The sequence below is a fragment of the Brachionichthys hirsutus genome, chromosome 13, assembly GCF_040956055.1.
Source record: "Brachionichthys hirsutus isolate HB-005 chromosome 13, CSIRO-AGI_Bhir_v1, whole genome shotgun sequence".
Lineage (NCBI taxonomy): Eukaryota > Metazoa > Chordata > Actinopteri > Lophiiformes > Brachionichthyidae > Brachionichthys > Brachionichthys hirsutus.
Window position 1 is genome coordinate 12,280,355 of NC_090909.1, and position 26,463 is coordinate 12,306,817.

The 26,463-nt window shown below is 46.1% G+C and overlaps 1 protein-coding gene across 1 annotated transcript in view; it reads left to right on the plus strand.

The window, feature by feature from the left end:
* Positions 1-26,463, plus strand: part of ascc3 (activating signal cointegrator 1 complex subunit 3) — an 87,802-nt gene that overhangs the window by 15,377 nt on the left and 45,962 nt on the right. The window contains exons 5-9 of the mRNA XM_068746803.1: positions 2,992-3,193; positions 3,590-3,725; positions 4,551-4,676; positions 18,235-18,438; positions 22,961-23,101. Coding sequence (XP_068602904.1) covers positions 2,992-3,193; positions 3,590-3,725; positions 4,551-4,676; positions 18,235-18,438; positions 22,961-23,101 — 809 coding nt within the window. The remainder of the gene's footprint in view (positions 1-2,991; positions 3,194-3,589; positions 3,726-4,550; positions 4,677-18,234; positions 18,439-22,960; positions 23,102-26,463) is intronic.

The following is a 26,463-nucleotide window of genomic DNA, read 5'->3' on the forward strand; positions in this document are numbered from 1 at the left end:
TTTACGCTGATCTTTTATCGGCCGTTGGATTAGTAAAAAGGCCGATGCCACCATATGCAGCAAGCTTCCCTTATTAGAAATGATCGGTCAGCGAAGATTTCATCTCCTGGCTCCAATTTATTTAAAAACCCTGATCCAAGTGTTTTCTATTCGTCCGATAAATGATCTAAATGTTTAGTTAAATGTTGCTAATCGAATTTCCCTCTGGGATCAAAGTAGCTGATGTGGGCGGTACATTTAAGATGGTTTGAATTCATTCCTTTACGACCGTCTTTATGAAAGACGACAATTATACATTAACTTTAAGTACAGTACTACACTTTCCATTGTGTAACACCTTGGGAAGGTATTATAAAGAAGCAAAATCTATTTTGGCTATACTCAGTGAACTGGGCGCCGTGCTCGCTTGTTGAACAGAGAATCTTGGGGATTTGGAAGTTGTGCAGATAATGAGGAAGACTGGCTTCTAGAGCGGTAAAATAAAGGTCGGGAATTGGTTGAGAGTGAAATGAGTGCATAGAGGGTGACGGAGTCAAAGGGGTTGGGAAGGGAGGATGAGAACGAAAGCAAAATGGGCACTTTTAGAATGAGATGGAAGCTGTGCAGCAGGTGGAACCAATTAGCACATGCTGCGGTCTAATCATTAGATCTCATCTGATGTCAAGAGCAATTCTGCCTTTCATTGAGCTGTTGTGCCTCAAACAGGCAGCCTGTCAAAGGGAACATTTGCCCATGCATGTGACTCGATGCACTATCCAGAGACCTGCTGCAGTTCTTATTCACTGACCTCGTGTATTGTAGAAGGGAAGGAACAGTTCTGTTGTTGGAAATCAAAACTATCTTCGTCAGGTTTGGAATATTACAATGTTATGTTAGATTTTCAATCACCGAGTCACATGGCAAGTGTTCTGACAAAAGAACTCTCTAAGGTGTTATTTATGGCCTTAACCTTAAACTCTACTTTACTATCCATGAACTTTACTCTGGTTTAATGATCCTGTAATGTCATTTAATGTAAAATAAATGTAACTACTCCTTAACATGCTGTTAAATAACTATTAATTGTGTTATTTAACTCTTTAGCCGCCACAGTAATTACAATAAAATATTCAGTTTTGATATCACTTTTTGAAAAGGTTGTAACTGTAAATTGTTAGAGATAAAGCCATACTGTAAATGAGAAAAATCATAAGTATGAACCAAAGTTTATGATGGGAATGAATTAACACATCTAATAATGTGGAAAAGTTCCATTCAAATGCAATCATCACGCAGGAACAAAGATAATCAATACAAAATCAAAGCAAAACCAAAAAGCCACCACCTTGTCTCATCATGGACATGCAGAAACCAAAAAAACAACCAAAGTGGGAAAGATAAAGAACATTCCCAGAGTCAATGCCACGGAAAAGACGTCATTTCAGGATCAGCACTGGACAGCTCCATAAGTAGCCGGCTACCTATGGAGCTGTCCAGTGCTGATCCTGATCCATATGGAGCCGGCTATATATGGAGCTGTCCAGTGCTGATCTCCATATGTAGCTGGGATCAACATTTCAGCACATGCTGGAAAAAACAAAAAAGTTCAAATAACTTTCAATAGTCACCTCCAGCAGATTATTGATTCCTGACTGCAGCGTGTTGCTATTGTTATTGACATGTTGCTGAATCATTCCGTTTGATCAGTTCACTACTTAAGTTACAAACATTGCATATTCAATTGTATAGTTGGAAAAAAAAAAGGATAGATTATTGCTGTTATTATAACATAAATAATTTCAATTGATCAGGTTAAGAAAACGACACTACTCCATCAATCAATAATCAAACTTATTCAAGGAAATAATATTAAATAATAAATATAAAAATAAAAATATCATCCAACACAAGTTATGGCATCAACTTTGTTCAAAACACATGTGGGCTGTTAAGAACATGTGTGTCAGATGCAGCATTTTACAAAAACACATGTCTGCACACCGCTCTCGGGGGCCACATTTGGCCCCCGGGCCTTGAGTTTGACACATGTGCTTTAGACTGTTTTGGGTGAGAACATAACACCAGCCACTCTCATGTCCTCCATCACTACGTCCATGTCTCTTCTCCTGGGTCGTCCTCTAGTCCTGTTCCCTGCAGTTCCATCCTCAGCATCCGTCTACTGATATAGTCCCTGTCTCTCCTCTGGACATGTCCAAACCATCAAAGTCTGTCCTCTCTGTCCTTGTCTCCAAAACGTCCAAACTTCACTGTCCCTCTTATTGTCTCATTTCTTATCCTGTCCAACCTGGTCACTCCCAAGGAGAACCTCAGCATCTTCATCTCCTCCACTTCTAGCTCCGCCTCTTGCCTTTTCCTTTGAGCCACTGTCTCTAAGCCGTCCATCATGGCTGTCCTCACCACTGTCTCTAAGCCGTCCATCATGGCTGGCTTCTTTCTGACCTTCTTCTGACCATCCCTGTACTTCTACATTGCTCTCATCAATGCTAACATTGTGTCTGTGGTACTCTTCCTCTGCATGAAGACATACTGCTGCTCACAAATACTGACTTCTGTCCTTAGTCTAGCCTCAAACACCTTTTCCCGTAACTTCATCGTATGACTCATTCGCTTTATCCCCCTATAGATTCCACAACTCTGTATGTCTCCCTTCCTCTTGAAAATCAGCACCAGCACACCTCTCCTCCATTCCTCTGGCATCTTCTTCCCCTCTTCCCCTGTCTCCATTCATGGATCAGAGGTGGACATAGTGGAAAATTATAAATACCTGGGTGTCCACAGTGATAATAAACTGGACTGGTCAAAAAACACTGATGTAGTCTTCAAGAAAGGTCAGAGCCACCTGTTCTTCCTCAGGAGACAGACCTTTCAACGTCCGACTGTGTGCTGTATAGTGTGTATATATACTGTATTATGTGTGTACTGTATCTACGTAAGGACCCACCTTTGATGCTACAGTATCTTTCTCTCTTATTTTGCTTCTTTTTCCACCAGATGTTGGCCGAAAGGTTGGCGGTGAAATGACCAAGCCCGCCTTTGGGTGTCAGGTGACTGTTCATTCAGAGCAGGAAAAGCAGGTGATGAAGCTGTACCGCAGAGAGGAGAAGAGAGAACGGAAGCGAGTCAAAGGCGCCGATGACGGCGACTCCTCGGATGTTGTGATGGCCTTTGACCCCAGAGAGATGAGAGCGCAGCGGTAAATCATCCCCACAGTGTTCCCTCTTCTTTCCTGCATGTTCATTTGTCTCCTTTAGTGCAGTTTGGCACCAAAATTGACCACTTGGCTGTAGCTTTTTGTTTATATATATCTATAAATGCTGATTTTTATAAAATATTAATTTGAGAAATGTTTAAAAAGCTCAGAGAAGTGAGCCGCTTTAGGAAGATGCTTCACATCCTGTGCACTCTTCATCTTCCAGAACAAATGCAGGCACCATCAATGTGCTTTCTCCAGATCGTGGTTCATGTGTCACCGGAATGTAACCCGATCCCTCGTGCTGACAGAGGGTCCTCGCGGTGACGTTTTACAGCACTATCAAACACAGAACTGAACGCTTGCTTTCTTCCGCCTGTGCTTCGTGAACTTGATCAGGGAACTGGCTCTGATGACGGCACGCCACGAACCCATCTTCTGCAGAGAAGCAGCGCGCGAACGCGTTTGCTACCCCAATGTCTACGACAGCTTCGCAGAGGCCACAAAGCTACCTGCGTTTGTTGGGGGAGCCAGGGTGAGAGTCCAGGTTACATTGTTCTGCTTCCCGTCCTGTTCACGCAACAATCACATCGGTTTGTCATCTCACTGAATTAGAGCAGTGCTTCTCAATTATTTTCTGTCGGGCCCCCCCTAGGAAGAAAAAAACATTTCGCGCGCCCCCCCCCCCCCCCCCCGAAAAAAAAAACACTCTTGTATCCTTATTAACATACAAAAGAAATATGAAAAAGGTTGGAGGGTTGTTGGCAGCGCGATTTATTTGCTGCAGTCGAAGCCCACTCATCGAATTCTGTTTCAATGTTGCACTGTACCACTGTACTTGTACTGTGTTGACAATGACAAATAAAGCTTTCCGAAAAAGAAAGAAATATAGATCAACTTACAACAACAAATAACTTTATTACCTTTTATAGTCTGCAACAGAAAATGGGGAAGCCAGGTCTTTCTTCTTCTCCCACCGTAGATTGTTTACAACCGCTCTTCTTCTGCTAATCCTCCCTGCGCGCACTCTGACAATTAGGGCGCCACTGCCAACTACTGGAGTGGATATGCAATTGCACTTGAATCTCGCAAGGCAAAAAAACATTTTCTCCGGTCACAGGCGCCCCCCCCCCTGACATCGCACCGCGCCCCCCTAGGGGGGTGCGCCCCACCATTTGAGAACCACTGAATTAGAGCAACTAATGTTGTTGCTAATGAATCATGTAAGCCCCCCTTGAGGGTACATGAAAGATCTGTGGTTTTTAAAGTAGAAATCTGAAAGTCTAAATGATTTCTGATCGTGTGTTTTGTAACTTTCGACCGCTGTCTGGTACTTGAGTTGATCCGTGTTGATGTTCAGATGCTGCTGCCCGAGGGAATCCGCAGAGAGGACACCAAGATGTACGAAGAGGTGGACATCCCGCCCAATGACCCCATGCCCATTGGCTTTGAGGAGAAGCCCGTCTACATCTCAGAACTAGATGAGGTAAGAGCCGACGCGTCGCTGTTTCTACACCCGCTTTAGATTTGACCCAGATATTTATAACGTCAACCAAAATAGTACGTAGAACTACGTCATGTACAAGGGTCTACTGTCTGTTTTATTACAACCATGTTGCACTGGTGGTTAGAAGCTGACTGCATTGCGGTGCTTTGCCTCTGTGACATGCACAGTGATAGTAAACTACAATCTTGGTGATCTTTCTGCAGACCAGTGCTTGCTAAACGTTGATCCGTTAAAGAACCTCACTGAATCCTGCTCGGTTTCTGCTGCGTCGTCGGTGTGTCTACCTTCACAAGCCCGTCGCATTCAGCACGGCTAAGTTGTTCCTCTGCTGTGCTGTCGCTGTTAAACGCTGAATTCCAACACACTGGCACGTCCTGGATGAGCGACGAGAGCTCTAGTCCGTGGCTTGTTGAACTGTCGGTTCTGCTGTGTTTGCAGGTTGTGTTTTCCATGTCTGCCTGATTAAAACCCCAGCCGACCTGCAGACAGTCACTGAATCACTTCATGCATGATCACACGACACCAGACATCTCTTCCTGCTGATAGTCCGGCAGCTTAGCAAAATTCTGGGGACACGCCGGATAAAAGCACCAAAATAATTTTATGTGCTCCACATCACCATAACTCTCAATTCTTGGTGCTTTTATCCGCTTTATCCGCCTCTGACGGACCTCTCCCAGGCACCCCTGGGCTGTTTGGACTTTCTCGTCTGCTGTGATCCTTGGGAAGAGGTGTGGTCAGGGGTCAGTGAAAACTACCTTCTGGTTACTTCAGATTTTTTTGGAAGGTTTGGTCACATCATGTCTGTAAAAGTGTTCTTGGCAACAATGGCATCGTCGTGAATGCTTGCTCAGCATGACCAATCCCAGCCCTCGATTTGTTTCTTTCCTCTTGCTATGTTTGTGACATGATGATGCTGTTTTTGTTGCTGTCCATTTAAACTCGTGGGCTGTATATTTCCTCTGTAGAAAACCCTTATCCAGTAGATCGGATGACCTGCCTGGTCTTTTGTTCGAATACCATTACGGTAATTTTCTCGGTCTATATAGTATTTTTGCATATTAATAATGTCTCATCAGACAGACCCATGTTTTTGAGACAGTATTCACTAACACGTACCACAAGAACGTTTTTGTGTTCTTGCCATTTTGCCATTGGAGACTGAAATATAAACGAGACGAGCTGAAGTCAGTTCTCTGCCTCTCCATCTGTGTCTTTTCCTTTCTATCCTTCTATCTTTAAATGTGTAACTGATAAGTATTGATATGGAACATCGTCTCCTGAGAGACGCTCTACATTAGCTCAAGCCTGGGAAGCTCTAGAACAAAGTGCCCCACTCCTCTGTGCTGTGAGAACGCTTTGAAAGGCTGCCTGAGGAGGGTGGCGCTCACACGGATGCTGATTGGCATTTATTGAACGCGGTGTGAACCCGTAAGATCAGGGGATTTATGATGCTGCTTCCAATGACGGAGCTCGTCTGTCTGAATAAATGCTGCTCGTCGTGTTCAGTGCTGCAGTGATTATCGCAGTACTGAGTGACGCCATGATGCTGACAACAGAACGACAGCGGAAGCACACACAGCTAGCATGAACTGCTAATTGATAGGAATCCATTCAAAGTGGAAGCACAGGCGTCGCCACCCTCTCTCATGAGGCGAGCCTCCTTAGAATAAACTCAAGCCCAAAGTGCCAACACTTCTTTAATCAAATCATTCGTGAATGATCTGTTTTTACAGGGTTTTTTTGCAGTATTTAAACATGTTCACTGAACTACCAAGTGCCTTAGATGACCCTTATATGTGTAATCTATAGTCTTTGTCTGTCACGGTTCAGCGGTGCGATGTCTGGCCTCTAGGTGGAGACCTTCAGTTTCAGTCACCGTGTCTCGTTTTCTGACGGGTCACTGACACGCCTTTCCACAGTCCGTGCTGAAAGGAGTTTCTCCTTGAGTCTTGACATGTTGTGTCCTTATTTGGACGTATATCAAGAAAAACATCCGGAGGAGACGGGAAAGCCTCTTTCCTCAGTGACTAGTCTTCCATGTTTCGCTCTGCAGTCAGAAATGTTAGAACGCCCCTCTGTCGCCCCCCTGTCTCCCCCCTGTCTCCCCCGTCTCCCCTCTGTTGCTCCTCTGTCGCCCCTCTGTTGCCCCTCTGTCTCCCCCCTGTCTCCCCTCTGTCTTTTAACCATACAGAACGTAGTGAAGGTGCATCCTCTGTTTAGGATCATTCGCTAGCGCTGGTTTTACTAACTCCGCTTTGTGCGCTCACCTCTAAAGCTTTCGGTGTACATATAGTACATTCTTGTATTAAAGCATTAGCGGTATTGAAATGACGAAAGACAGCAGGAACATAAAACGTTGAAGGCGGTAAGCTTGCCTGTGCCCTGATGGCTTACATGCAACATTTAGTGGTGAATGTTTTCCTCCTACCGTAAAACGGATGCCTAACACTGACCCTAATCTAATGACGAGCTCAATTAGGCTAATCATTAAAGCCGGTTTCCATGTAAAACCTTCCTGATGAGAACTTTCGTTGCTCATTTCGATTATTTTATGACATTATTGTAATACTTTAGTCTCTGGACAAAAGAGTCTGACTCAACATTCAGTCACTCGATGTTGACGATCAAATATTAAATATTAGCTGCTGTCCAAAACAAAATTGTTTAAATTGAGCTCCACCACATTAGTGTCATTTTTATTACCTCTGCCGGGGAGGTTATGTTTTCGCCGCCGTTTTTGTTTTTCTGTTTGACAAAGTTACAGACAGATTATTACAGTGTGGCGATGATCCAGAAAGATCCTGGATTCTGGATCGGTTTGAAATTTTTGAAAACATTGCAGTCAATGGAGCTTCAAAATGTGTTCCTCAATGTCTGGGTTGATTATTGGCAGATGTTTATGGAATGAGATCTCTATCTCGCCACCGAATTTCATCCGGATCGGATCCAGAATGAGGTCAGCAAAAAATACGACATGTTAACATTTAAAACCCATTTACGGATTCAGAAATCAGTTAAAATACACAAACTCTGATTCACTTTGACTTTTCATGGTTGGTGTTTAAAGATACCGAGAACAATCTGAGAGAGAATGTGAGAGAGTTAACGTTAGCCTGTACCGTACTTCTACTTTTCCAGATTGGTGTAAAGCCGAAGGAACTTTGTCGAACAGTTGAAAGCTAATAAAGGTTGTCATTGTTTGAACCGCTGGAACTCTTTTAATCTCACTATGCTGAGCTTCACAGACTGCTAAAAACTGTGGAAAATTAGAAACAGGTTAAAAAAGAGCAACAACGTTCTAAATGGAATGAAGAACCAGCATCAAGAACAATCACGTTCCTCGTAAATGACTTGAGTTGGTTGAAGCAGCTTATCACGAGTGTCACTGATCTACGGCGGCCCTCCCCGAGACAAGGAGCCTCCGGACAGGGACGCTGCGTTACCCCTTTGGGTCTGGAGCATGACGTTAGCATGATCATTTAGCCGTCTCTGTTTTTACTCCGTGGAAGCGCTCACTTTTGCTTGGTCAGTAATACGCAGAGCGGCCGGTGACTGGCCGTGTGTGTTAAACCCGATCCCGATTGATGAGGTCATCGTGGTCGACACGTTTTCGGAGGCTGCTGCACGTCGCCCTAGTAACGGGTGAGCTTGTCCTGCCTGTTGAACACATTCCCTCCGTCTGCTGCGATGGAAGTCTGCAAAGACGAAGCAAGCACCGAACAGCCCTCCATCCATAATTAATCCACCTTGATTGCATTTCCTAATCCAGTTTTGATGTGCCCCCCCCCCCCCCCCCCAGCACATGACTGCGGCTCTGTTTGCCCAGACTGGAAGCAGAACTTTCACCGGAGCCTCAGTGGCCTCCAGCCTGACACGTTGCTGCGTGATTCTACGTCTCTCACTGTGTCAGCGCATCGTCTTTCACCTCATTCATCGTAAAATGTTGTTTATTTAACTCGTCTTTAACTCTTTCAATGCCATTAACCCAAACATGACGTGATGGATTATCGCAGTGCTTCTCAATTATTTTCTGTCACGCCCCCCCCTAGGAAGAAAAAAACATTTTGCGCCCCCCCCCCCCCCCCAAAGAAAAAGAAAAATATAGATCAACTTACAACAAAGAATAACTTTATTACAATTTTTTGCAAAATAATATATTTGAAGTGCATCAATTTGCCCAACATTTTAATCCTTAAACTACAATTTATACAATTAAATAATAAATTAAATTAAATAACATCAATAAATAATAATAAATTAAAATTGATCAGCAACATTAACTAGGGAGCACAAAATATAAAACACTTTAACCTACAAAACCAAAATGAAAAAAGAAATGAGGAAGTCAGGTCTTTCTTCTTCTCCCACCGTAGATTGTTTGTTTACAACCGCTCTTCTTCTGCTAATCCTCCCTGCGCGCACTCTGACAATCAGGGCGCCACTGCCAACTACTGGAGTGGAAGTGCAATTACACTTTAATCTCGTAAGGCAAAAAAAAACATTTTCTCCGCAGTCACATTCGCCCCCCCTGACATTGCACCGCGCCCCCCTAGGGGGCCCTGGGGGGGCGCACCCCACCATTTGAGAACCACTGGATTAGCTCAACCCACTCCATCCTCCCACCTCCCTTTCTGCTGCTACAGTTCTGCAGGGAAATGAATGAGCCTTCTGTTTACTGTGTGCACATCTCACCTGAACGCACCATGCATCTGCTGCAGTGGGTCGGTGGGGGCGGGGGCGGGGGCGGGGTCCATAGGATCGGGTGCAGCCGCGTGTTGGAGGTGTGTTTGACCCGGTCGTTCAGCACCCTGCATGCAGGCTGATAAGCTATTTGCAGAGAACGGCAATTAAAAGTTGATCAGGGTGTCGGTCCAAACGGAATGAAATGGAACCAGAAAGTAATTAAAAGGATGCCTTGAAAGTGACAACAATTATATCTCTTAGTTTGCCATTAGCAATGCTCAGAGGAATTTAATTAGTTTAGGATTCGTGCAGCAAAGACAAAATAAGGCAACACAGCCCTGGCAGGGAAAAAACAGCAGTTTGTTCTATAAACACACACACACACACACACACACACAGCCTGGCTACCACACACACACACACACACACACACACAGCCTGGCTGCCACACACACACACACAAACACACACACACAGCCTGGCTACCACACACACACACACACACACACACACACACAGCCTGGCTACCACACACACACACAGCCTGGCTATCCTGCTATTGCTGTTAAAACCACACACACACACACACACAAGCAAAGGTATATTGATGACACTGGTGTCCAATTAGTGTGTTTCAGGTTGCTGGCGGATTGGCAACATATTCCCAGTCCTCCCAGTTTGCCAATATGGCCCGCAGGCTGTGTGTGGGCTCTGCTAATGAGGACGGGTGCATCCGCTCCGTAGCTACAAAGCTAGCACACTGCATTTGTCTATCCTGACGCATTCCCTGGGTGCTCTCCTGAGGAACACCAAATGCATTGTGTTGCTGTTCCTGCAACAGCCAGCTGGGCTTTACTGACTGGTTTACTGACTGGTTTGTCCCAAGTCTCAACTGGCGGCTCTAATTGAGAACACATGAACGCGTGCATGATGTTCGGTTAGCCAGCTGGGCTCTGCAGAGCGTTCACGTCTTGGACCTGGCCGTAGATTAGGGAAGGGCTTCAGAGGAATGCAGTCGGCAGCAAAAAGGAGGATTGATTTGTTAGAACTGGTCCATGTTCTGCTGCAGTTTAGACTGTAAAGACTGGACAATACGGGAACAATTCAAGAACAACATTTCTGAATGTTTCTTACCAAGAATTTGTGGATTGATTCAGTCACAGATGTAGATGATGTGAAGAAATCTCTGAACAGAACAGACAAGACTGAAAAGTATTGGATGACCATGATCTTCAGGCCTTCAGATGACATTGTATTAAAAACAGACGAGACAAGAAAAGGGTGGAGTTCACCCCCCAGATCGGGGAGGAGATGCTGCCCCAAGTGGAGGAGTTCAAGTACCTCGGGGTCTTGTTCACGAGTGAGGGAAGGATGGAGCGGGAGATCGACAGACGGATCGGTGCAGCGTCTGCAGTGATGCGGACTCTGCACAGACCTTCGGCTGAAATGAGCTTCCTCCGTAGGGGGGCGGGGCTCTCCCTTAGAGATCGGGTGAGAAGCTCAGTCATCCGGGAGGAGCTCGGAGTAGAGCCGCTGCTCCTCCGCGTTGAGAGGAGCCAGATGAGGAGCATCTATTCAGGATGCCTCCTGAACGCCTCCCTGGTGAGGTGTTCAGGGTACGTCCCACCGGGAGGAGACCACGGGGAAGACCCAGGACACGCTGGAGAGACTATGTCTCTCGGCTGGCCTGGGAACGCCTCGGGATCCCCCCGGAAGAGCTAGAGGAAGTGGCCGGGGAGAGGGAAGTCTGGGCTTCCCTGCTTAGGCAGCTGACAAGCTATTAGAAGATGGATGGACGGATGGATGGACAGACAAGATTCTGTAGTGACATCACTAAAAGAGTAAAAGAGACAGGCCCTCGTTGTGATCATACATATAAAGCCATATATTCAGTCTTTGGAATAATATATGCATGTCTTCAGTTCAGTTCAGTTCAGAGCTTTATTGTCCCACAAGGGGAAATTTGCTTTGCAGCAGAGGTCACAACAACAACAATAATACCACAGGACGACATGGAACATGTAAAGTAAAACAACAATAAAAACAACCTTAAAAAAATAAAAAATAAATCTGTCCTATCTCTGGGATGGAGGCCCTAATGAATAAAGTGCTGCTGAGCAGTGCAGACAAGTGAAGGTTAGTGCAGGTTAAGAACATTTATTGCACTCGGGACAAACGAAAATTTAAATCTATTGCTCTTGATCCTGGGGAGCTTGTATCTCCGCCCAGAGCGTAGGAGAGCAAACTCCTCCAAGAGAGGGTGATCCGAGGTGGACAGAATCGACCGTGCCTTCCGCAACACCTGCCGGTCAAAGATTTCAGCCAAGGAAAGCTGCTGTGAGCCAATGATTTTACTCGCTACCTTCACAATGCTGGACAAACTGTTTTTGTTTTGCACTGTGAGATTTCCATACCAGGAAATTATACAGAAGGTTAAAATGGACTCGATAAAAGATTTATAAAATAAGACCATCAAAGTTTTGTCCACATTAAAAGTGTTCAGTCTGCGCAGAAAGTGGAGTCTCTGCAGACCCTTTTTGCAGATTGCAGAAGAGTTTTGGTCATGCTTCAGCTTATAATCGATCACAGTTCCCAGGTACTTGTATGACTCAACTGACTCGACCAGAGAGCCCTTGATTGCAGTTGGTACAGTTGAGTTTGATATTTTCCTGAAGTCGATAGCCATGTCTTTAGTTTTGTTAATGTTCAACTTAAGGAAGTGGTTGTCGCACCACTCCACAAAGTGGTCCACGACTGGCCCATGCTCGACTTCACCATCCTGGAGCAGACTGATTAAAACAGTGTCGTCTGCAAATTTTAAAAGATGCCTATCTTTATGGTTGCTCCGGCAGTCATTTGTGTATAAAATAAATAATAATGGGGACAGGACACACCCCTGGGGCGAGCCTGTGGACGACAGCCGCTTCTGGGATAGAGCACCATTAGCCCTAACTGACTGGGGTCTACATGTTAAAAAGTCAAGTACCCATTTTACTAAACCTGCATCTAGATTAAAAGTGGACAGTAGTTTACGAGCTAAAATGTGTGGTTGAATTGTGTTAAAAGCTGACGAGAAATCTACAAATAAAAGCCTTGCATGAGTTTTAGTGCCCTCAAGATGCTTGTACAGGTAATTAAGCAAGGAGGCAGTAGCATCATCCACCCCTCTATTAGCCCGATATGCAAATTGCATTGGGTCGAGCAGGCCCTGAACCTGGTTGGTCAAAATGTCTTTGACCAATCGCTCTAGGCTTTTCATCACTATTGAGGTGAGAGCTACCGGCCTAAGGTCATTGAGCTCTTTAGGGTGTTTGATCTTGGCCACGGGCACAACAATAGACTCCTTCCACAGTCTCGGTACCTTGTGCTGGATCAGTGATGAGTTAAAAAGATCGGTAAAAATAAAACATAACTGATCTGCACAAACTTTGAGAAATTTACCTGAAATCATGTCAGGCCCACAGCTCTTCCTGATCTTACATTTATGGAACATGGACCTGACAGCATGGGCACTGATTACAGGCTGGGAGGAGGTAAGACACTCACTCAGCTCTAAAAACAAGTCACCATGTACATCTGTAAAATCATGTTCATCATTAAAACGTAAATAAAAATCATTCAGTGCATTTGCGAGCTCTGAATTTGAATTAAAACCATCAATGGTGATTGATTTATTACTTTTTTTGGCCTGGCTTGTCATGGCTTTCATACCATCCCACACTGCTTTTAGTTCATTGCTGTGAAATTTCTCCTCTATTCTATTTTTATATTGTAGCTTAGCCCTCTTAATTTCGTATCTAACCTCTTTTTTAGCTTCTGCCTTATCACCATCATGACCATGTAAAAAGGCATCATGTTTCTTGTGCAGTGCATCCTTCACTGCTTTATTTAACCAAGGTTTGTTATTAGCAAACACCTTCACCCGTTTAGTAGGGATGATTGTGTCTTTTAGATAACGAATATACGAGGATATGACGTCAACCCTCTCATCAAGATCAGTATCTGAGCTACCAAAAACATTCCAGTCTGTGCTTTCAAGGGCTCCTTTAAGTTCCTCAACAGCATTTTCAGTCCACATCTCCACTTCTCTGGTGGCAGCCTTAGTCCTTTTAAGGAGGGGCTTGTAGATCGGAGTAAGATAGATGGTATTGTGGTCGGAAGAGCCGAGAGGGGGCAAGGCTACAGACTTATAAGCACCTTTGACTGAGCCATAACACAGATCAATAGTTTTGTTCAATCTGGTAGGGCAAGAAATATACTGATAAAGGTTGCTCATCGATTTCAGGTTACAATGATTAAAGTCACCAAGGATGAAGCAAGGAGCATCAGGAGCGATGGACTGTAATCTTTCCGTAACGTTACGGATAGTTGCCACTGCGTTCTTCATGTTGGCTTTGGGGTGAATGTACACAACAGTGACAAATATTTGGGGAAATTCGCGGGGGAGATAGAAGGGGCGCACTGACACAGACAGCAGCTCGATGTCCTCAGTGCACACAGTCTCTCTGACAGTGATGTTCTTACACCACCGCTGGTTGACGTAGAGGCAGACACCGCCCCCTTGGGATTTCCCTGTGACGTCAGAGTCCCTGTCAAGCCTCAGCGGCGCACCAAAACCGCTGAGAGTTAGGTCAGTGTCCAGGTCCTCTGGGGTAAGCCAGGTCTCGGTGAAAGCCATGATACATGCATTTCTGAATCTCTCCAGATGAGTAACATTGGCTTGGATCTCATCGACCTTATTCCTGATGGACTGGGCGTTGCAGAGTAGAATCGAGGGGAGGGGTATACGGTGGAGATTCAGACGTTTCAGTCTCTGTCTGACTCCTCCCCGTCTTCCCCGTTTCCGCACTTTGCCGTTTTTATTCCGTGTATTAAAATACTCACGATACCGGGAGATATCCGCTATTAGACGGTCTTCCGTAAGTAGGTCCAAATGTGGTTGTGGCGGCTGTTGATCCCTTAGAACCAGTAAAAATTCCCGAGAGTACTGGATCCGACCAGCGTGCAGGGGGCGGGGATCGGACAAGCTCTGAGCCACCGCAAACAAAGTTGCTGAAATGATCAAAGTCAGCAGCTCCATTCCAAAAAGCGAGCAAAGGACGTAGATATTAATCTTTCTCAGATGGTTGATTTTCCACAAACAATATTTAGAACGACATCGACAACAACAACATAAGACGGTAATAGTTAACAGTTAATAGTTCAGCTTCACAATGAAACCACATTCTGCATGTATTAATTACAACAGCGTTGCGTCTTAGTCAAAGGCATCAGCTGTTAAATTGTCCTCGACCCCAAACCAGAACTCCAGAACAACTAAAACCCTCCATGAGGGTTGAGTGAGAAACGATCTCTTCACTGCATCTCAACGGTTGGTCCAATATGTTAACAGCTGCATAATATTCATTGCAGTATAGTAACTAGTTCCCCTTCATGGTGACGTCATACCCCCGAGACATGTTTGGCAGACACAGCAGTATCTCCAGCTGGAAGATGAGGACACTGAAGGGGAAAGGGTTTAAGATTATTCAGCTGCAGCATATTTCTACTCACCGCATTTAAGGTTTAAGTTGAGTAACTCGGGCGCGCATACATTTGCATATATTAACATTTTTAAGGAATATAGGGATTCTCAGTTCTAAAGTGAGGACCATCCACTCAAGTGTGAGACACGTGGATGAGAGTACAACTGAATATTAATGAGTGGGTGCTCAGTGGACTGGACTCGCATCCCGGTGTTGGAAAGAGGAGATGAAGAAACCTTGCTGTGATGATGATGATGATGATGATGTGCTTCAGTGACATTCCTCTCCTGCAAAAACCTTCAAGTTCAAAGCTAAGAAAGTTTTCAAATGGGTTGTGTAGGCAGGAACAGAAAATGGCTACCCGGTACGCTGGCTCTAGTGGCCTGGTCGTACGGTCTGTTGTCCGTTGTGCTGTCTGTCTGTCTGTCTGTCTGTCTGTCTGTCGGTCTGTCGATCTGTCTGTCGGACAACAATTGTTATTTGTTGTCTGTGATGTGTAATGGTGTCCTTGGTGTTCAGTCATTGAAGACGAATTTCCCTTCGGGGACCAAGAGAAATCTGTCTGTCTGTCTGTGAAGCGTCCTGGACACCGTCCACCCCCTCCATCAGTCCAGACTGAGACTCCGTGCCAGAGAAGGTCTTTCCTTCCCGTGCAATAGGAATATACACTGCATTGCTGTAGACTTTCTGTTGTCTGTGTTATATTTATATCACTGCACTGTGTGCATCGTCTTCATTTCTCGTTGAGCGCTGTTCCAAACAGAACTTCCCTCTGGGATCAATGAAAGTAAATGAAAGTATTCTGATTCTCATGATCTTTCTGAAATCCTGGGAATAACTACTGCTACTACTACCACTGTACTTTCTTCTTGTCCCCTGAGGGGTCGCCACAGCAACCCAACCTTCTCCACTTCACCCTGTCCTTTGCATCGTCGTCCCCAACACCAGCCACTCTCATGTCCTCCCTCACTACGTCCATGTCTCTTCTCCTGGGTCGTCCTCTAGTCCTGTTCTCTGCAGTTCCATCCTCAGCATCCTTCTGCCGATATAGTCCCTGTCTCTCCTCTGGACATGTCCAAACCATCAAAGTCTGGTCTCTCTGACCTTGTTTCCAAAACGTCCAAACTTCACTGTCCCTCTGATTGTCTCATGTTTAATCCTGTCCAACCTGGTCTCTCCCAAGGAGAACCTCAACATCTTCATCTCCTCCACTTCTAGCTCTGCTTCCGGTGGATTCTGATAAAGTTTGATGTATTAATAAACACGTTTTCTCTGCTTGGCTGCAGGGCTGAGCAGCTTTCCGTATATCCTTGGTTGACATGCATTCTTTAATTATTTCTTTCTATGAGTGTTGAAGTGAAACGAAGAGGAAGGAGAAAGTGATGAAATCTGTCTAATGAATCGTTGAATAAATTATACCAGCAGCCTTCCGTGGAGGGGGGGTTAGAAAGGTAGCACATCCGGAACAACACTGGCCTTTCTTGTACAGGAATCCAACACAAGCTGTTTCATTCTTATTGTAGCATTCTGAGTTTTATGTTTTACGTTAAGAGAGACATTAGTGAATATTTGTACTGCACAAAGTCACTTCACATTTGTATTTGTGTTCGTGTCTAGGTCCTGGAGGAAATGCTTCATCTGTGCAGAAGCAGGACGTTTCTGTCCTCCTTTATGTCCCCGTGTGGAGCTCAGACTGTCCCTCACGAGGCCCATTTCTCTACTTGTCAGCAGGAACATGAGATTAAGGACCGTCACCCTCACTCTGTTGCCATAGTGAAGTCAGGCAGAGGGCGGCTTGAGTGACAGCTGATCCGACCACACAGTCACTTTGTACAGCCAATGAGGCGTGGAGCTCATCACCTGCCCGTCTTTCACCTTATTCACTCTGGCTAGAGCAATCTGTTGGGGGAGGGGCCAAAGCATCGAGGTGTCCGTGCAATCGGTGCTGATGGACGGGCACAATGTCACGTGTGAGCTCTACACGTGTGTGTGTGTGTGTGTGTGGATTGCTTACGGGGGCCCGCTATAGGGTGTAAATGGAATTCCGTCGTGTGTGTGTGTGTGTGTGTGTGTATTTGCGTGCATAATGACACATCTTTTTTAATGCCTCTGGGAGGCTTTGTGTTCTTGGTAACATCCTTCTGTTTGAGGATCGTCCATGTACTCCGCTCGTACGGGCGTGTCCCATCACTTACGGACACCACGGTCACGTTGATGGATAACTTCATCTTCATCTTCATCATCATCATCATGCGTCTTTTCTTGTCACTGCCATCCTCACCGCTCGCTTTCTTTGGATCCATCACTTACACGAATACTCAGAGACGCAACCTGAAGCGCGCTCGCAGCGCTCGGTTATCTAGAGCCAGCATCTGGAAGCGTGCACGTGTCTCGAATTCATGCACGTGTCTCAAAGCAAAATGTTGCTCTCAGGCTGGCTCGTGTCTCGGAATGCTCGTCTGTTGAGGTATTTCCGTAATTCCAGAAGCTTCTAACTCTGCGTTGGGAGGAAACGTGAACTCACATGGACTCATCGTTACCGCTGCCAAGACGTTTGTCTGTCCTTCCGTTAGCAAACGACTCAAAGATTTCTGGATGGATCTCGATGACACTCTCTGGAAATGTTGGGAATGTTACCGGGAACAGATGATTAAATTCTGGGGATGTTCCAGAAAGATCCTGGATTCTGGATCAGTTTGAAATTGTCAGCAACATTGAAGATTCAAACTTTGTTCTCAATGTCTCGGTTGATTATTGATCGATGTTGATGGAATTTGACACAGTAAGTAGGGGGGGGGGGGGGGGGTCTACCTCACCACTGAATTTTATCTGGATCGGATCCAGAATGACGTCAAGAAAAAATATTACATTTTAACATTAAACCCATTTACGGATTCAAAGATCAGTTAAAAATACACATCAGCTCTGATTCACTTTGACTTTTCCTGGTTGGTGTATAAAGACACAAAGAACAATCTAGAACCTTCTGGTGCTGATCCAGATCACCATGTGGACGGTGTAGATCCAGTTAGGAGGGGAACGAGCTGCTTGGGGGAGGTCTGTGCTCTCTGAGTACTTTCTACTGAGATTTTGTATTATTTCTTTGTCACTGATTCATATTTGCTCTCATTGTGATTTTATTTGGTTTCTCATTTTGCACATCATTGTACCACTTTCCGAAAGTTCCGATCTCACTTTGGGTTCTTCCGTACATTTAGTGATCCCTTTCCTGGAGTTGACGTTTTTTCCCTTCTGGATACCTGCTTCACGTACCGGTCGGTCCTCTCCTGACCCTTCGTTGTGTCCTTCCCTCCCTGTTGGCTCAGATGGGGCAGCTGGTGTTCAAAGGGATGAAGCGTCTGAACAGGATCCAGTCCTTGGTGTTCGAGACGGCCTACAGCACCAATGAAAACCTTCTCATCTGCGCGCCGACCGGCGCTGGAAAGACCAACATCGCCATGCTGACTGTCCTTCACGAGATTCGACAGCATCTGCAACCTGGCGGCGTCATCAAGAAGGACGAATTCAAGGTCTGACACGCACACAGCACCAATCAGAGACCCAGATCAGAGACCCAGATCAGAGACCCAGATCAGAGACCCAGGGCAGAGACCCAGGGCAGAGACCCAGATCAGAGACCCAGATCAGAGACCCAGATCAGAGACCCAGATCAGAGACCCAGATCAGAGACCCAGATCAGAGACCCAGATCAGAGACCCAGATCAGAGACCCAGATCAGAGACCCAGATCAGAGACCCAGATCAGAGACCCAGGGCAGAGACCCAGGGCAGAGACCCAGATCAGAGACCCAGATCAGAGACCCAGATCAGAGACCCAGATCAGAGACCCAGATCAGAGACCCAGATCAGAGACCCAGATCAGAGACCCAGATCAGAGACCCAGATCAGAGACCCAGATCAGAGACCCAGAGCAGAGACCCAGAGCAGAGACCCAGAGCAGAGACCCAGAGCAGAGACCCAGATCAGAGACCCAGATCAGAGACCCAGGGCAGAGACCCAGGGCAGAGACCCAGATCAGAGACCCAGATCAGAGACCCAGATCAGAGACCCAGATCAGAGACCCAGATCAGAGACCCAGATCAGAGACCCAGATCAGAGACCCAGATCAGAGACCCAGATCAGAGACCCAGGGCAGAGACCCAGGGCAGAGACCCAGGGCAGAGACCCAGATCAGAGACCCAGATCAGAGACCCAGATCAGAGACCCAGATCAGAGACCCAGGGCAGAGACCCAGGGCAGAGACCCAGATCAGAGACCCAGAGCAGAGACCCAGATCAGAGACCCACAGCAGAGACCCAGATCAGAGACCCAGAGCAGAGACCCAGGGCAGAGACCCAGATCAGAGACCCAGATCAGAGACCCAGATCAGAGACCCAGATCAGAGACCCAGATCAGAGACCCAGATCAGAGACCCAGATCAGAGACCCAGAGCAGAGACCCAGAGCAGAGACCCAGAGCAGAGACCCAGATCAGAGACCCAGATCAGAGACCCAGATCAGAGACCCAGAGCAGAGACCCAGATCAGAGACCCAGATCAGAGACCCAGATCAGAGACCCAGAGCAGAGACCCAGGGCAGAGACCCAGGGCAGAGACCCAGGGCAGAGACCCAGGGCAGAGACCCAGGGCAGAGACCCAGGGCAGAGACCCAGATCAGAGACCCAGATCAGAGACCCAGATCAGAGACCCAGATCAGAGACCCAGGGCAGAGACCCAGGGCAGAGACCCAGGGCAGAGACCCAGGGCAGAGACCCAGGGCAGAGACCCAGGGCAGAGACCCAGGGCAGAGACCCAGGGCAGAGACCCAGGGCAGAGACCCAGGGCAGAGACCCAGGGCAGAGACCCAGGGCAGAGACCCAGGGCAGAGACCCAGGGCAGAGACCCAGGGCAGAGACCCAGGGCAGAGACCCAGGGCAGAGACCCAGGGCAGAGACCCAGGGCAGAGACCCAGGGCAGAGACCCAGATCAGAGACCCAGGGCAGAGACCCAGGGCAGAGACCCAGGGCAGAGACCCAGGGCAGAGACCCAGGGCAGAGACCCAGGGCAGAGACCCAGGGCAGAGACTGCAGAGACCCAGATCAGAGACCCAGGGCAGAGACCCAGGGCAGAGACCCAGGGCAGAGACCCCGGCACTGGGCTCATGCATTGCTGCACAGTTTGATGCCATGTGACACGGGTTCATCCAACTGAACACAGAATGTGTCGGGACACTGTTTCAACATGCCCCAATCACTGCTGGACGTTTTCAAGCATTTTGTCCAATAGTTCAAGACCCACCCACAACACGGAACCGACTGAAAGAAAGCGTAAAGTCTCTTCTTTCATCAGGATAGAAGTTTGTTTCTACCTCTTTCCACTCGTTGGTTATCGGCAGTCGAGCGTAGGCTGGTTTCACCATTTAATAACCATCACAGTATTATTCTTGGGTTCGCTGTAGCAGCTCTGGGTTCGGGGAGTCTCTTATAATATATGCGGATCGCTGATCGAAGAGCAGCTCTGCTTCCACCTACAGGGCAACAGTTGTCACTGCGGTAGTGTAGAAGGCTGCTATCGACAGAGGAGCTCCACACGACTTTTTCCTGCTCTTCCAGTGTCACTGTTGTGAAGATACATTTAAACCCTGTGTTTTGATTTTTCTGAGGGAATATTTTCGACAAAATATAAAAAAGAGGCTCTCCCAATGCCTCCACCAACACCCTCAGTAAACTCAAGATCCAAACGCAATAGGAAGCCACCACCAAATGTTCTAAGGTTTCAATTTGAATGCAGAATGAGCAGCTGTTCCCAGAACTTGCATTCGGGTGGTTCTCCACCCAAGGTTATCTTGGAGGTCAGCAGTCCAACAACAAATCCAACATGCTGTACTTTTCTCCCAGTTACACCTGGTTGAAAATATTTAATTCTGGGGAAAGCCTGTCCCATAGCCTCCTGTCCCTGGATCAATAATACACCTGCCTGGTCCCTCTCCTCACAGGTACAGGGCAGCTTTGAATGTATGTTATAGTCAATGCATAGAAAGGCCAGCCCTCTCCAATCCCCCTTCTGCAGCAGCAGGGAGATCCCTACATGCCAGCAAAAACCTGGACGAGTTCCTTGGCTCAATAGTCCCCTGGAGTCATTGGCATTCATAAGGTTAATGCTAGTACTCCTGGGGAGTCTGATTGCCTTGGTGGTTTCAGTCCCTTCTTTGTTTTCTGCTCCAACAAGAGTATCTAAACTCTCCTCCAGTCTCTCAGAACTGAAGAAGACTTTTGGGTTCGAAGTGAAACGTCTTTGATCTAACTTGAACAATTCCAGTTGACTCTCCTTCTTTGCTCATCATGATTTTCCATGACCCGGATGACTGAGAACCTACACAGACATTAATCAATTAAAAATATTAAAAATACATTTACCAGCATGCCCCGTCATTACAGGAGACATTTACGTAAACATGAGCCCAAGCTATATGTATGGCATCATTTTTTAGCTACCTCAGCGCCATATTTTTGGAAATGTAACATGTAACAACTGTTTTAAGTCTGTCACTGGATTGGGGTCCAGAAGCTCCCTTTGAATATCACCAGCTGCCTTTTACATGTCGACTATAAACGGATTGCTGAAAAGAACAAAATTAGTTTTCTGAGCATCAAAGTCACTAAGTCGCCCTGTGAACTCGGTATTCTGTCTGCCAAACCTTTCAGCAAAATATGTGCTTGGAAACAGAGTGGCTAAGATCTGGTGAGAAACAGGAACACGGGAAGAGAGCAAAGTTCCCTTGTACCATTTTCTTTCTTTTTTTTAAAATCTCATTTTTTTAACCCCCCCTGCGGATTACATGTCCGTGATCACACGGCCCCACCCCTGAAGCCGCTGGTGTAACGCATTGAGATGGTAGAAACGGAACCGCTTTTCATTCCAGAACTCCTTCTTCAGAGTCTTCAGCTGTAACTCCTGCTCTGAATGATGCCATGTTCAAGCACAGATACAGACAAGTAGGGTAAACCAAACAGGCTCTTGTTTGGTTTGGTCATGGCCAGAATCATGCGTGTGGTTAGCTACTAGAGTCATTTGGCACCACATAAATGGGGAAGAACATGCCGAGGTCGGTTAATGTGATGCACCATATGTGGTAACATGAAGTTGGGTCACTCCAGGACACTGGTTGTCACTGTTGACCCCTCCTGAGGTGTCACTTAATGAAGCACTAGTTAACTCTTGATAACCCAAATGACATTCTGCCTACTGCTGGACGGGCCGCTTGGGATTGACTGCTAGCTTGTTGGTAAGATAGCCAGCCTGCTTGCTAGTATAATTTGGGCAAGGCCTTCTGGATTCTGGATTATGGTGCACGGGGCATCTTATTCTGTCTTATCGTGTGCGTTACTAAATGAAAGACTTCACCTCACTTTTATTGATTTGTCCCTCGGAGGGCAATTTGTTTTACAGCATATACTCACATCTTCCACAACATTTAAGGGACACGTAAGACACAATTAAGGGACATATAAGGCACAAAGTAGAGCAGCATCGTTGTAAAGACTGGTGTTTCATCTGTCGCTCCGAATCATGTTTGGGGGTGTGGCTTAATCAGACATGGCTGACAGGGACCGTGTTTGATTCCGCTCTGTAACTGCTACATTTTATTGTGATCATGTTGTACAGAGGCCCCCTGTCCTCCTCCTTCTGCTACCTTGATGTTTACCCACGCTATGAGATACAATATTAGACGCATGTATTCAAAATGCTTAGTCTGAAAATATTTGCATATACCATCACAAACCATCCAATCCAACAGACAGATCAATAATTCAGATACCCAAAAGGCTTTGGTCTTGCTCTCAAACAGGATTGCACAGTGCCACCCAGTGGCAATAGACAGTTTTTACTACACATCACGATTAACCGTTACCCATGCTAGTGGCTGGCACCATCGTGTTGGTTGCCAGGGGAACGCATGCTTGTCCCTGTGCTTGTACCCCCACTGTCCAACCTCAGCCCTACCCTTTGCCTTTCCCATCCCCAGTCTGTTTCAGTCTGTGTTCTTTACTCTAGATAATATATGTGGCTCCTATGAAGGCTCTGGCAGCGGAGATGACTAATTACTTCAGTAAGCGGTTGGAGCCGCTGGGCATCTCTGTTAAAGAACTCACTGGAGACATGCAACTTACCAAAGGAGAGATCCTGCGAACACAGGTACTCGCACACGCACGCACACGCACACGCGCACGCACACAGACAAGGAGTCTCTCATGATGCCGACCCATCTCAAGGCTACTTGCGCTCCACGCGCAGCATTTTTTCTAATAACGTCAAGTGGATTAGATTGAAATATTTGGTCCTTGCAATTCCATTTTTGCCGTTTGTAATTCGAAGAACTCGGAGTCATAGAGTAATTCATCTGGAGGTTTTATCAAATCGGGACCGACAGAAATCCAATGAATTTCCAGCTGTGGGCAAATGGAGAGGAAAACGACAGCTGTGAGCACTGTCCCAAGTCTTTAGTTGTGCAGTAATACTAATATTCCAATCATTTTCCTCACAGGTAAGTATTTCCAAAGAGTTGTCTTGATGTGCTCGGGGCATTTTTATGTCTTCGCGGTCGTGGCAGGGTATAGCTAGGACCTCTCAATGGATTGTACGAATGGACGTCACATAGGTTCTGGGTTTAGATCTGTTGCAGGGCAGGAAGGTGGAGTTCAAACCCCACTTCCTGTATCGTGAATACTGTCCTCTAGTCTACTACACCCATTTGTCCTCCTCTCTCTGTTCCATATTTCCTGTCATCTCTTAAACTGCATATCAAATTAAGGCTAAATAAATCATGCCCCTCCCCCCAGATACATAATTGCATCATGTTTTTGCAGAAGATATGAAACTACTTGTTTCATTGGTCCATGTTTTTAAGCAGGAACAAAATTAATTACATAATACAAATACGATTACGTTCATGAACAGGTTCTGTTTCTTTATCTTAATTTTTATTATCATGTGCTCATTCTTCCTATTCAAACAATTGCCCTTGAAGGCCCTGTTGACGGAGGTACACGTGATATCATACTAATATATCAACTAATTCTTCCGTAATCAATAACACTGACACGGAAATATCAGGACAGAATTGTTACAATCATTAAACGTTGCAAAAGCCCAGCTGCACTCATTGCCCCAAAGCAGTGTTCTCTCAGGGACAACACAGACGGCTGCTCTCTTATTACAACTCCATTTTTGCATCACATAGAAGACGTAGTTAAATTAAATCATTTTACATTACCCAATAAAACCAAAATTATTCTTTCACTATTACGTCAACGTGGTGCTCCAGAGCTTAACCCACCAATTACGTGTTGTTTTCTTGTGATGAACATCTGATTTCAACCTTTCAGTAGCGACAGAGGGAAAGATGATGTAATTATTACAATGAGGCCAAAGAAAAGGAGATGACCGCTCCATGACATGCAACATTCAGCAGGAGGTCCTGGCTCCTCCAGATCTGAGCAAAGAGGTAGACTCAGCTTAAAAACATAACACGCACACCTGGTAAATCCTAAAGAGCTGAATCTGAGAGATTGCTCTGCTCTGGGTTTAATTTTAAGCCGAGTGGGATTTAAGTTTCAAAGAAGTAAGGGTTTATTCCTCGGAAATGAGGCCAGTGTCAGTTAATCTGAAGGTCTACCGAAGTAGCATTTTATCACACCATGTGAATACATTTCCTCGTCACATTCAGCTCTTTTCTCAACCTCTTTCCCCCTCCCATCCCACCCTGGGACTGCACTGGTGTCCGTGCACTTCCATAAAGCCTCCATACACTTTTGAAGTTCAGTTTGGGTTCTGTCATGATTTCAGCCTTTTACAGAATATAGAAGAGAGAGACTGGTACTCCCACAGTACTGAATAATATTCCTTTATCCTTCACTACTCCTACAATGCATGTGAGCACAGTATGAAGTAAAACAAGAGAACTGAAACATTCCGCTTTGACAGAACTTTACAACTTAACTAGAAAGACAATCAGAGATTGCAGACCCCGCCTCCAATAGACTATTGGATCTTGTGAGACAGTAAACAGGGCTTCCGGATCAGAGGGGCCAAACCTGCTCTAGCTTGCTGCTCCAGAACGTACTACAAGACTCCTTCTGGACTCTTTTTCCCATCATGCCATTCGTGTCCCTCCCTCTTAAAGTGACACTCCCACGTTACAGCACAGGCACAATTCCAGTTGTAAAAATAATTGTAGAATCTGGATCCAGATCCGGATCAACGCCATTTTCGGGGAGGACCGAGCCACGGACAGAACCTTGCTTTCAAGTCGATTGGGTTACTAGTTATTGAGTTATGCGCTCGGACAGACAAGCAAGCAAGCAATCAAACCCAATTGCAATACCCTCGCCTCCCCTTCGGCGAGGGTAATAAGTTAAGTTACCTTTCACCGGCATAAGCCACTTCATCTTCCTCCTACATTCCCCTTTCTCTATGGCTGTGATAGTTACTGTCCGAACAGAGTTTGGAGATATCCTGTCATGTTCATGGTAGCATGCAAGTAAGTATCATCCTTGAGTTCCGAGCCCTTCCCTCTTTCCTGAGAGGGATTATCATGCAAAGTCATCCGAGGCGGCGATGCCTCACAGCCTGCAACAATTAAGTGTTTTTCTTCTTCCAATGAGAGCAGCATGCCCAAATGTCTTGTTAAACACTTGTGACCGAAATGGCCCCAAAAATAATAGCACAATAATTCAAGGAATCTTGCCATATGTAGATGATTCCATATTTTGGTTATGACGACATTGTCAAAATACAAGGATAAATAGTCACACCGGCTCGAACGTCGCCCGGGTTAACAAGGTTTGTGTCAGGTGTTGGGGAACCAGGACACCCTGATGACAAGTTAGTTACTGGAACAAGACGTAGGTGGGGCAGGTCGGGGAACAGGGCATTGATAGAGTGCTACTACTGTAGCAACCCAAGGGAACGGGGGTACACGCAGAGAATGTAGGAAGAATGGTTGCTTCAAAACGCCACATCCACGCTGAGCAAGAAAAAACAGCTCAATGTTTGAATATCCGAAGGAAGAAGTTGCTATTGCAGTTAGAGATTGAACGCAACCTGGGGAGCCTGGGAGGATTCATCACCCCAAAACATTGAGATTGGGTACAAAGTCCCAAGAACAGAGCTGATGGGGAGAGCAGCTGACCTGGGGGAACTCGGCTACCTCCTGCTGGCCAAAGCTTAGTAACAAAGTACCATCAGAATCTCTACTGGAGGATGTAAACACAGCACTGCTAAGTGTTCCTACTGCAAATATCACAGAGACCAATCGGCTGATAGATGCAGCATCAGTAATCCTAGGGAGAGACACTTGGCTACAAGATGAACATCATGAGCAGCCGGAAGGAGCAGGGACCTCCATGGAAAAGGAGGCGCGAGGCAATAATCATGGCCACATGGAGAGAAGTTAGCCTCCTGAATGAGCTGAGCAGAGGTGTGAATCTTAAGAAAGAACTGCCCAAGAAATACAGCAAGCTGTCCACAGCTGAGGAAGTGGAGACTAAGCAAAGGTT